Here is a 12,997-nt window from a genome sequence, read left to right on the forward strand (position 1 = left end):
TGATTTTATACTTCTATCATGTTTGAAAGAGAGAAAGAAAGAACGAAAGAAAGAAAGAAAGAAACAGTCTGGGAAACATTTGGAATTTGATTTTATTATTTTCCAGGTATTTTGAGATAAGTATGGAAACAAAAGTATGAATATGTAAAAATGTAGCTTTTTCCAGACTTTATGCCCAACGCAATTATATAAATGTAGCGTTCCGTCCTTCACTATTTCTTTATATGCTTTGCCCCTTCCTTCTTTTCTTCCATGAATTTTTTTCTTTGTGTCCTTCCTTTCTTCCTACCTTCTTTGCTTCCTTCCTTCCCTCTTTCCCCTAGCCCTTTCTTTATAACTTTCTTTCTTTCATTAGGTTCTTTATTTTTATTTTTTTCTCTCCACAACTGAAACTGTCTTGTCTCCTGGGTTTCATCATCTTCATGATGACGTTTGTTTTCTAATGTATTTCAAATTGTGATTAAATTAGAATAGACGCTATTTACCAGCCAGGTGACTTCAATTAGTTTCATTGCACTTTATCTAGAAGCATCAAACTAAAGGTTGCTGCTGAATAGATAGGCATTATTAGATGTTTTATTTTAAAAACCATGCATCATTTTCGTTCCACTTCACAGTTTTGCACTTCATTGTGTTGGTTTGTCATGTAAAATTCCAATCCAACAGGGAAACAGGCTTGTGAAACATTCAAAGGTTTCTGTGGCAAGAGCATATCTGCAAAGCAATGCACAATGAAGATTTTTACTTTTAGTAATGGGACTTTTGGATTGGTTTTAAAGTACCATTATGTGTGTGCATTTTCTTTTTCTTTTTTTGTACACTCACGTTGGTATTCAAACAAATGTGCCTTAGTAGAAAATCCCAGTTTTCCAGCTGAATAATGCAGCTCAGTGTAGGCTGCAGCGCTTTCTGCTTGGTATTTGTTCCATCTGTGGGCTCACAGACTCTCCACAAAAGACGTGTCTTGCCAAGGGATTATGACTTACATTGATCTGTTTAACGCGTTAACGTGGCAACAATATAGCACAAAGGCATAGCTGATTTTATTGACACTTTTTTTTCTGTGGCAAATCACACATCAGAATTTCTCCACGACCTCAATGATGAGTAATCTAGTAATTCGCAAATGAAACCAAAATCTGTAACACAACTTGGTTCAGTTAAGGCCAGTGTTTCAGTGATAATGATGACCATGGCTCAGTGGGTAGAGTAGACAACGGTTGTAAGTTCAAGCCACTTATCCCAGGGTTGCCTGCCAATCTGCATTTCAGTGTATAAATTGTTGTGGATGGGTAAATGTGGCTCTGGTGTAAAGTGCTCCGAGTGGTCAGTATGACTGAAAAATGCTGCATAAGTTCTCTCAATTTATCATTTAATGACTCAACTGTAGAAAAAATACTGGGCAAAGAAGCATGGAGTCCAAGGTGAAATCCTGTGCTGACCAAAGGAACACAAAGACCTCTATCGTCGTTGCCAGAAACATCTTGATGATCTCCGTGAGATTTGGAGAAGAAGAAAAAAATCGTACCATCAGTAAAAAGCATGAGGTTTAGTGTGAATGTCTGGGGCTGCTGCGCGTCTTCTGGATAACTTAATTAATGCAATTATGAAATTGCTAAAGCAGCAATCCCTTTATGATTTTGATCGCAAGATGACATTGGGTTACACAACACCCAAAAGTTCACCTCTTAAAGGCAAAAAATTACAAAATAAACGTTTACACCCTCCTAGTCAAAGTCTAGCACTAAATCCAATTGAGATGTCCTTGTATTACTTTATTTGATTTGTTTGTGCTCAAGAAAACTCCAGTATGGCTTAATTAGAACTACTTAATGAACACGAGCTGGTCAAATGTCCTCCATAATGATGTAAAAGACTGAATGCCAGTCACCACAAACACATGATGGCCTGATGTTGCCATAGAGGGCGACAACAGCAGTTCCTAGATTTACGGGTGCAATTACTTTTTCACAGAAGAAAAGGTTCATTTTTAGTGTGTGTAAAAATGTTCAATGTTGGACATGCTAATTTTAAGGATGAAATTATTTTATGAAAACTGTATTTTGTATTTTTATTCTGGTTATGTTTGTGACAATATGTTTATATGAAACATTAATACACAACAAGAAAGAACAAAAACCTTTTTTTTTCGCAGCACTGCAATGTAAAGTATACGTTTCTTTGTTCAGCTTTGGTAACTTTTTATTCTTCAGTATCGACACCTGAAAGACAAACACCTACAACGATTGTTATTGACTCCAAAGTGATGAATTACCGGCAGTGAACACGAATGCCATTTAACACATGCAGCTTATAGAAGAAGCACTGAAACAAAAGAGAACACATCTGATCTCAGACGTGACTTCACATGTGTGTAGTCTTCAGGCTGTTTACTTGGTAGTGCTTGTCCTTGACGACGTTTCTCCTCTGTCGTTTGCCTCTGTAGAGATTGTACGAACACCGGAAGCAGACAAGTTACACAGCTCTGTAAGGGTTTACGAACGTCACTCACAAATCGCCACAATAACGAAGCAAAATGTTTTCATCCGTCTAACAAGTGTTCTTCCGAATGGATCTACCTTTTCATGTTCACTTTAATCCTCAGTTCAACTCTGAACTATCCTTCATAAGTTAAACATAAGGCACCAGGAGCAAATCCCGCCATGGCAGGCCACGAAGGGGCTCCGTTATACAGTAAATGTATCATGCATGAGCCTGTGGGTTTCCTAGCTCCTTACAACAACAACCCTCGGCTGCTGGAGCTGCAATAAATTGCTCGTCGCGAAGAACCCAACAGTTGACACTGCAAATTGCTTCCACGGCACACTTCACAATTGTTGAGTGAATGTAATTAGTTTTCCCCTTCCACAGTGAAGAGATTGTTTTCTTTTACTCTGCACTGGGCACACATGATTTGAAAAAGTTTGGTACGCACGTGTAAGAGCAAAAAAAGAGAAAAGCTCTGAAGACCATATGTGGTTCGTTTTGCAAACAGTGCTGTACGTTTAAAATGCTCACATAAAAGCCACTTGGATGACAATATAATATTTCACTGCTGCGGTGACGCAGATGGCAGCTGCTTCTTTTAGTGATTCTTTCCTCCACAAACTACAGAACCTGAAGCAGTCTCCTTAGATGAATAATGCATGGGTCGTTGCTGACAACACGCTTGTTTGAGTGCATTCCTCTTGTCTAATCATGGTGACTTTTCAGGTTCTAAGAGCTACTTTCTTTCTGACTCCTTTACCTAGGAGAATGAACTTCAAGAATTCCTGCAGGAGAACAAGCACTTGAATCTTCAGTGGTTCAACAACAACCACAAAGCGTCTGAGTATGAAAAGGTAAGAGGTGAAAAGGCTTGGCAGAGGTGCTTAAATACATCTTCGCAGAGCTTTTAGCTTGGCACTCGGTTCTCAGTGTGTTTTTCTTCGTAGATCATGGCCTTCCTCTCTTTGCTTTGATGCAGCGTGGACGCTTCCTGGGTCTTACAAGAACTTAGCTATATCCAGCATTCTAGTGAAGGAAATCACTGTAGGAAGTGAAATGTTGTTGAGATATTGACACCCAGTCGAAATAGTTTAGCAAACAGAGACCTGGGGCCTTTCTATGAGTAAGGCAATTTACTGCAGTAGTAGCTCAGAGGCAGGTGTTTGCCACTGAGGTTAAATGTTATTTTACCAGGATATGAATGACTCTGGGAGCAGCGTTCTTATATCAGGCTGATATTAAAAGAAGCAGGGCGCAGTACAGTTCATGTCTTGTCCTTTGCAAACACATTTTCAGTCAGGTTCCTGTGGTCGGAAAGGTCCTGCTCGTAATAAACTGGCTTTAACTGAATCTGGTGTAATTTGGATCAGTGTGTCATGGTTGTGTCAGGTCTGATGGGTGGGTTAATGTACACCAGTTGGTTCGTGCTGTGTTGTGGCACTGCAGACAAGCAGACTTAATAGTCTGTGTTTTGATTTGTTGGTGTTTGTACAGTTTATCTCCTTGAGGAATCATTAGTCATTCATGGCTGCTCTGAGGAAGGGGTTTTACCACATTACAGCTGCAGGAGCTACTCAGCTCAGTGGCAATTAGGGCCCATTAAAATACTCCGTCCTTAGAAGCAGTGAAAACACTGCACATTTGTTCAAACACATTTGTTCAGTTTCTTTCTGCGCACGACGTTATACCGTCTCTAAAGGAAATGTTTGCTCAAAAAATTATTTCAGTGAATTGTGTCTGAATCACATTATCAGACAATGATTTTTCACATACAACGCCTTGTAAAAGTATTCACACCTCATCAAAGTGATCTTTTTTTTTGCGACTTTATAGCGCCACACTTTAATGTATTTTTTTATAACTTTATTCGTTAACTCGTTAATTCGTTAACTTTATTCAGATCAAAAGATGATATATGGTATTATTTTTTTTCCATAAAAATAAAATCTGAAAAGTGTAGTATGGATTTGTAGTCGTAATCATTTGCATTGATATCTCAGTTGGTGTAAAACTTGTTTTGCACTGTCCAAAAGATCTCAAAGTCAAGACCTACAATTACCTGAAAATCAGCAGGTTTACAGATTTGTTTACAGATTTCTTCTTTTCTTTCATTCACTCGTTTTTTTATTCAGTCATTTCGAACAATTGAACATTTAAGCAAAACACTTTAAAACTAATTCAACAAAGCTTTAGCTCGTTTGAATTGGAAACCTTTTCAGTTTCTAAGCGTGCAAAGCTAGAGAACAAAAGACTTATTGTAATTGGAGTGAAACATATTTGTAAACGGTAGGGGGTTGAATTGATCCAAACTGCACTCTTCAGACACGTATTTGTTAAAAAAAAAAAAAAATGTATGCACTACTTTACTTAAATGAAAATTGTGACAAAATTGTGGAAAGTGATGTTTGAGTATTTTCCAAGGGACGTTTGCTGGCAACAGGTGAACAATTATTTGTGTCAAAAGCAGCAGCTCAACTTTAAGCAGCTCTGCCTGTGAAAGAAAAGGTGTGAGAAAGAAGTGGAAACAGAGATAGAAATATACAGAAAGATGAATGAGGAGTTTTGCACCTGTATGCCTGCCAGAGGAGAGACTTTGTCAGTATCGTAGCATTTAGCCGTGCTTGATAAAGTCACAAAACAATTCAGGTGTGAAGATGATCTGGCTAATCCTGTAGTCAGTTGGTTCCATAACAAAAAGCATGTCAGAAAAGAAAAAGAGTGAAAGAGCTGCGCAGTTATCGATTTGTTGTAGGTTTTTAACTACTGAGAAACATCCTGATGTTTTTATCTCAAATAGCAAAGCAATTTTAGATATACAATATGTGAGTTTTTATCATTTTCATCCTATTTATCTTTAAAATTCATTGAAGAACTTGACTGCGAAGAAAGAAGACTGACACACAACAGCTTAAGCACATGGATTGCAAAATGGTTTGTTCACAAATTCAAAATTGAAGAAAGAAATTAAATGACAACGCAATGATATGAAACGGGGATAAGGTTTGACAAACGGATGAGTCGGCCTTGAACTGTTCACGAAACCGTAAATTGCTGTCTAGATCAAGAATCTAAACATTTTTGCCTTTGGACTGTCATCTTCCTCTGCCTTGACTCTTGACTTGTTCCATCTGAACAGGTGAAATCAGAGTATGCCCAGCTCAAAGAGAGGCTTGGTGTTGTGACGCAGGAGAGAGATTTAGCCCTGTGGGAGAGGAACCAGCTCCAAGGCAAACTGGAGAACCTAGAGCAGGTGCTCAAGGTAAGAAAACACGACCCGGGTGATGCCGCCATCTGTCCATTCTGTGTCCCCTTCTAGATCTTGAAGTTCATTCATTCTGGGATTTTGATGCAGGTGTTTTTATAGCGCCTACCTCTTCTCCAGCCCCTCCTCTCCTACCTGTGCCACTCTAGCCTCCTCCTCTATGGTTTCTAATGTCCTCGACATGTCTGTTGCCTTCCAGTGTCGTGTTGGGAAGGTCTGACCTGGAGCTGTGAAAGAGCACAAGCTGGGAGCAGTCTGCCCTCTTTTTTTACCTATGTCACTCTTATGTTGTCCAACTTCACTGGATCTGTTGCTTCCTCCCTCCCTCGCCCCCTCTTCCACCCCCTGCTAGATTTCTAAGGTATCACTGGTATGGCCTCCTGTTTTGGGAGCAGCCTGAGTTATTCCCGTACTGAATGTTTCATGTCAGTGGCTGTGCTTTTGTCTCCCTTTATCGGCGCGATGTTTATCGGACATAAAAACCCCCCCAAAAAAACAATCACGTGGCTTCAACAAACAGCACTGTGGAATGTGATTTATGCATGAGGCAGGATGAAGAGTTTGGCTTTATGATGAGAGGGGGAGGAAGAAGAAAGACAAAACCTGGGTCACCATCCATGATGATGATGTCACCTATAAGTTTGACGAGATTGCCGATTTTAGAACCCAATTTTCACTAGCATGAAAATGTCATTTGCTTCTTTCACCTTACCGTGTCAACGGTTTTCACATTTTGGAAGCAGTGATGCGACTAGATGTTACAAAGTTTCTAGCATTCAGTCCCTTCTTTGGATGGCTTCTTTGGTTGAGATGGATGGTCACAAGCAAGTGAGCACGCTAACAGAGTTTGTTCACCCTTTTAATGTCACATAAAAGCCTCCAGATTGATCATTTAAAAACAAACCCTCCGAGGACAACTTTTAAAGACTCCTGTTTAACAAGACTTTAAAGAGGCATAGTGATGCATAAAGGGGGCAGCAAACCTGGAGGTCCAAGTGTATTTGCACTGCCTTGCAGGATTATTTATATCCGCTGAAAACCTTTTCACATTTTGTCACGTCACAGCCACACACTTCATATTATTTTTTTGAATATTAGGTGATTGACCACCATTTTGGTGTATAACTGTAGAGTGGAAGGTAAAAGTGAATTGGAAGCCAGGATGCGTCCATGTTCAGCTGCCTTTACCCCGAATACCAGGATATACAATCCAACCAAATGCCTTCAGAAGTCGTCTAACTATCAAACTAAGTCCTCTTGTTCTTTGTAAGCCTTAGAGCACATGTGTGAAACTCAAGGCACGTCTGCCAAATCCGGCCCAGCGTAGCTTTTTATGTGGCCCTCTATAGACTAGACATTAAGTCTGCTTAAACTGCATTGATTTGATTGATAGCATAAGTCTGCTTAAATGTTATGCTATCAATCAAATCAATGCCGTTTTTATCCGTTTACTGCCAATTTATATCAATCAGTCCCTCCAGTTTCTTGCAAGTTGTCGTGGAAATTCACGCAGTCAACAAATCGCTGCACTCTTTTGTGCTAATACATAATTGGGAGTTTACTGCAGATTTTTCTCATAAAACTGTCAAAAACTTTCTTACTTGTACTAAACAGATGCGTCAGCCTTCATTGATGTCAGATTATAATCCATAGTCTATGCAGCGAGTAACAAGATGTCGTATTTACAGTCATAAATAAGCGCAAATATTTCCAAATTAGTACCACAAATGCTTTGATTTTTATTGCAAAAAATAAATAAAAAATCACAGAAACAATCGCAAAATTCTGGAGGGACTGAAACAATGTTCAATATTTTTTGATTTTAAGAATTCATTAATATTTTTAACAGTTTAACAGGTTTTATCCTTACATTATGGCACAACCGGCCCCTTAGAAGCATTTATGAACTTGATTTGCCCCAAAACAAAAATGAGTTTGGCACCCCTGCTTTAGAGGTTTGTTAAGCATAATTAGTGAACAAACACAGTTAGGGTTGTAATGAGTCCTCGAATAATTCGAGTACCTCAATTATTAAAATTCGTCGAGAAAAATTGATTGATTTCTAAGCTTCGTTAAATTATGTTTTATTGTGTTCTGTCCGGGTCATTATTTGTGTTGGGCAACACTCTCACTTCCGCCTATGAGTTGTTGCTAAGTGCTAGCAGCATAACGTCCATTTTTCCAGGTTTTTATCGTTTTTTTGGGAGAACAATAAGCGTCCTTAAGTTGACTGGCGCGATGCTTAGAGTACACAGCCTTTCTCCTCCTGGGACTGCGTGGTGACTATTTCAAAGCGAGCGGTGGGAAGAGCGCTGCAGTTGTACTTATACAGGTGAGCTGATAAACTGAACACTGCGGGCAAATATCTGTCAAGTCTCCCTTTTTGGCTGGGAAATCTCTCCCTCTCTCTCTCTCATTATCCGATTACTCGGTAAATCGTAAGAATAATCAATAGAGTACTCCATTGCTAAAATATTATTTTTACAACAGGCCTAAACACAATTATGAAGACCAAGGCAGAGTAGAGGTTTTTGGGATGCATACAGTTTTTCTCAGTCAAACTACTTGTTCAATCTTCAAATCACCAAAACAGCCGTTTCTCATACATGTGAGCAAGTTACAAATGCTTTTGTACATCATGCAAGTAATTATGTAAAATTCTTTGCTTTTTCCTACACTGTCAATTGCTTTTGTCATGTTAATCAAAATGTGTTATGCTGGTTTCTGAATTGGCTCGACCTTCACAGCAGTTCAGCTTAGGTTTATTGTATAAGTCTCAAGTTGCAAAAGGCTTGTCATAAAATGTCAAGAATATTTCTAGACATTTCCATTGGACTTTATTCTACATCTGACCTGAACTGATAAATTTCTCCCAGGTGAACACTGAGTTTCTCCAATGTACATGAAGCATTAAATCGCCCAACGATCAACCAGGTGTCTGCAATAGATTGAAGGTACATCTCATGTACTATCAGCTGGTAGGAACACAGTGGATATAGCCAGAGCACAGCACAATGTTACATTGTTACAAGGACAAGGATTTGGACAGGGTCAAGAGCCAGAAAGAAGAAAAAGAGAAGAAGAAGAGGCTGCGGCAGAGGAGATAGGAGGCAAAACAGAGGAAGAGGAGAAGAGGCTGAGAACATCTGTTAGTTAGAGATAGAAAGCATATAAAGACTTCACTGAAATTTCTACAGCACTGCATGTACAGTCTTCCTTACGTAGATGGTCTTACGTATGTTCCTGTTGCTACTTTAGATTGTTTTTCTTTGCGCCTGCTTTCTGTATCATAGTGACACAATCTGTGAACAAATGACAGTGAAAGCATGTCCAGCCATAGATTACAACAGGACACCCCCCATAGTACACTGTTACATTGAAAACGTGACTAATCAGTTTGACTGTCTTGCCCGAACGCAGTGAAACAAGTACTTGTCATTCTGAGGCACTGAAATGTTCACTGACACATATTCAATTTTGAGAGATTAACTAAGGATTTTGAGAAATAAACTGGATTTTGCAGGTAATTTATGGTGTTCCCTTTCAGTCGATTCACTCGGTACAACACATAGAGTATGGGATATCACGCCCTGCGTGGCCCAACTGAAGACACCTTTAATCACGCCGTAAGGCAAATGACGTGTGATGATGGGTGGCAGGCCCCGCCTGCATATAAATACACCCCCATCACAGTCATTATTCAGTTCTTACGCTCTTCACCTCGCTGAGAACACCTGACTTCCAATCCGTGCTTTCTAGCTGCTGCTAGATAGCATCGCTCTTGTTTTCTTTTTCAAAACTAGCTTAACTGCTCCTGTTGGTGTTAGCTACTGCTGCCTTCTGGTTAGCGTGTCTGCCCGCTGAGCGCTAGTTGTTTCTCTGGTTTCGTGGTTCGGGATGAGCACGAAGCACAAAATGGCGAAGCAGAAGTCTTCCGTTCGCCCCTGTCCTCAGGAGTGCGGCTTCACGCTTCACGAAAAAGACCAGCACGAGGCATGCCCCGTCTGCCTTGGAATTGTCCACGCCAGAAGAGCGTTGTCAGAGCCGACCGCTTGTGCTTTTTGTAGCCAGCTTCGGCGCTCCACGCTTGAACGGCGGGTCAAGTTTGTGCAGAAAGTGCTGGGAGAGGCTACCGTGTCACAACAAGACCCCTTGCTGTCCGAGTCTAGGAATCCGGTTTCGTCCGACTCTGACGAGGATGAAGGGGCCAAAGCTTCCACTTCCAACTGGGCAGCCCCTGCTTCCAGCTGGGCAGACCATATGGAGTATGTGGACGGGTTAGCCGAAACCGTACAGGACGCAGCGCCATCTCATTATCACCTCGAGGCTCAGGGTGATGATGATGTGCTAGACATCGGCCTGGAAAGTCACAGTCTTTCGGAAGATGATGACGACTTTTCCGCGGGTCAGTGTCCATCTGCTGCCGCTGCATCCCCGGTGGGTCAGGACGACACATCGTTCCTTTCCCTTTGCCGTCGTGCAGCTGATAAGTTAGACGTCGAGTGGCCCACCCCTCCTCCTGCTCAGAAGGTGTCCCGTTTTACTGGATTCTACCTTCCGACGGAGCCAGCTGCGGTTAAAAACCGCCTGCCCATGTTCCCAGATTTTGTCTCGGAGCTAACGTCGTCCTGGAACAAACCGTTGTCCACGCGTGTTACAGTGCCTGGCTACGGGCAGTATGTGGACCTGGAGGGTGCCGACAAAGCGGGTCTGGTTAATTTACCACCGATGGAGGCGTCCTTGGCAGCTTACTTGGCGCCATCATACAACCATGGTGTGGGCGGCTCTGCCACCTTGCCCTCAAAACAATGCAGGTTTTCCGCATCCCAGTTGGAGAAGACCTATCGCGCTCAAGCAACCACTGCTCGCTCCCTGAGCTCGGCCACCATGCTTCAAACTTATCAAGCTATGTGCTTGTCCGAGCTAGGAGCTCAGATGCCTCCTGATAGCCATCTGATCCCCCTCTTAAATGAGATCAGAATCACTGCTGATTATATTCTTCGCACATCCCGCTGTGCTGCGCTCTCACTGGGGAGGGGGATGGCTTCCACAGTGGTTGCTCAGAGACACTTATGGCTAACGCTTTCTGACGTTCCCGATAGGGACAGGGCCATATACCTGGATGAGCCGGTGTCAACAGATGGGCTTTTTGGGCAGTCCCTTGATGCAATCCAAGCGAAGTTCGAGCTTAAGAAAAAGCAAACTGAAGCTCTTCGTTGCATCATTCCCAGACGTGACGCTAGGTCCAGGTCCAACATGAGCGCACGCAAGCCGGTGACGACACCGGCACCACCTAAGAGAGTAGCACCCCCGGCAGCTCTGAACACTACAATTTCACAGCCGTTGAAAAAGCATGCTCCCCGCCAGTCGGCTTGGAGCAAAGGCCCCCCTCCGGGTTTTCAACGAGATTTGACGTCTCGGAAGAAGAAGCCTCAGTCATCCTAACGACGTGAGACGGCGTGACAACAGAGAGGCATCAGAAGCAGGGAGACCTGATTGCCGCCACTCATTCGTTTATGCGCAAAAGGCATCTTGTTTGTTCTGTTCAGGGTTCCAGCCCCAAGAGGCGCTGCGTTTTCCCAACACAGTCTCCCAAGCACAACACCCCAACGCACATACAATTTGCACTCTCAGCCCCAGGTTTAAGTGGGCTAAATGTTTCTCAAGAAACGAGAGAAAATGTTCGGAATGTTTGTGTAACTGTTCCACATGTTTCAATAAAGAGTACAATTCCTTTGCCAAAAAATCTAAATCAAAGCACTGTGTGCCACAGCGTGCGCAACAGTCAAACGGAGCTACTCCTCTCCATTCCAGCAGAGGGCAGCACCTCCCCAACAGTGCATCAGGTCAGCAGTCTGGCTGCACGCGTACCCTTTTGGCGCGCATGCGCACTTTCCCCATGGATAGAAAGGACCGTTGCTACGGGTTACCGGTTGCAGTTCCGGATAAGACCGCCCAGGTTCCAATCAGTTATAAACACAACTGTGGGGACCGAAGCAGCCAGAGTTCTGAGAGACGAAATAAACACGTTGTTGGCAAAAGGAGCAGTGCGTGTGGTTCCCGCTTCGGAAGCAAAAAGAGGTTGGTACAGCCGCTATTTTGTTGTTCCGAAGAAGGGAGGTGGGCTACGTCCCATCCTGGATTTAAGAGTGTTAAACAAGCACCTTCGCAAGTTCAAATTCAAAATGTTGACGCTGAGGCAACTTTTGAACGCAGTCGGCCCAGGCGATTGGTTTGCAACAATCGATCTGACGGATGCTTACTTTCACGTAGCAATACACCCAGAACACAGACGTTTTCTGAGGTTTGCTTTCGAGGGAGTAGCGTACGAGTACCTGGTCTTACCCTTCGGTCTGTCTCTTGCCCCTCGCACATTTACGAAAATTGTGGAGACAGCGCTAGCCCCTCTCAGAGAAAAGGGGATTCGCATTCTAGCTTATCTGGACGACTGGGCTTTAATAGCCAGTTCCAGAGAGCAGGCTGCAGAACAGCTGCCGCAGGTGCTGTCCCACATTCAAGCGCTGGGTTTCGCGGTAAACTTTCAAAAAAGTTCACTGCACCCGAGTCAACAGTTCTCATTCCTGGGGCTGGAAATATGCTCCCTGTCAGCTCGAGCTCGTCTCTCAGAGCATCGTGTGACCGCATTTCATCGATGCCTAGCTCAGTTTCAGTTGGGGTGCAAACTGCGCTTCCAGACTGTCTTGCAGCTGATGGGAATAATGGCCTCCATGATCGCAGTGGTGCCACTCGGACTGTTGAAAATGCGTCCAATACAGCGGTGGACACGCTCTCACCGGCTGTGCACGTCACGGCACCTGCACAGAAGGCTGACGATAACTGCTTCTTGCATGTCAGCCCTTCGCCCATGGAGAGAGCCCGGTCTGCTATACCGTGGGTCTCCAATCGGCAGGGTGTCCTTTCGCAAAGTGTTGTCCACAGATGCCTCTCTGAAGGGGTGGGGGGCAATATGCGATGGCGTTGCGGTGAGGGGGGTCTGGACATTATCCCAATCCAAGCTCCACATAAACTACCTGGAGTTGCGAGCTGTCCTGCTAGCTCTGAGGCATTTTTGCAAGGTTCTGATGAACCAGCATGTTCTGATAAGGACAGACAACACCACTGTGGTGTCCTACATAAACAGACAAGGGGGCACTCATTCACTTCCCTTGCTGAAATTATCTCACAGACTATTGCAGTGGTGCAGCATTCATTTTCTGTCTGTCAAAGCAACTCATATTCCAGGGCACC

At 43.1% G+C, this 12,997-nt stretch overlaps 1 protein-coding gene across 2 annotated transcripts in view; it reads left to right on the forward strand.

Moving 5' to 3' along the window:
* Positions 1-12,997, forward strand: part of rimbp2b (RIMS binding protein 2b) — a 106,199-nt gene that overhangs the window by 58,830 nt on the left and 34,372 nt on the right. For both annotated transcript variants that reach the window (XM_044111373.1, XM_044111374.1), the window contains 2 exons: positions 3,252-3,341; positions 5,624-5,746. In XM_044111373.1, coding sequence (XP_043967308.1) covers positions 3,252-3,341; positions 5,624-5,746 — 213 coding nt within the window. The remainder of the gene's footprint in view (positions 1-3,251; positions 3,342-5,623; positions 5,747-12,997) is intronic.

The sequence above is a fragment of the Gambusia affinis genome, linkage group LG03 (assembly GCF_019740435.1).
Source record: "Gambusia affinis linkage group LG03, SWU_Gaff_1.0, whole genome shotgun sequence".
NCBI lineage: Eukaryota > Metazoa > Chordata > Actinopteri > Cyprinodontiformes > Poeciliidae > Gambusia > Gambusia affinis.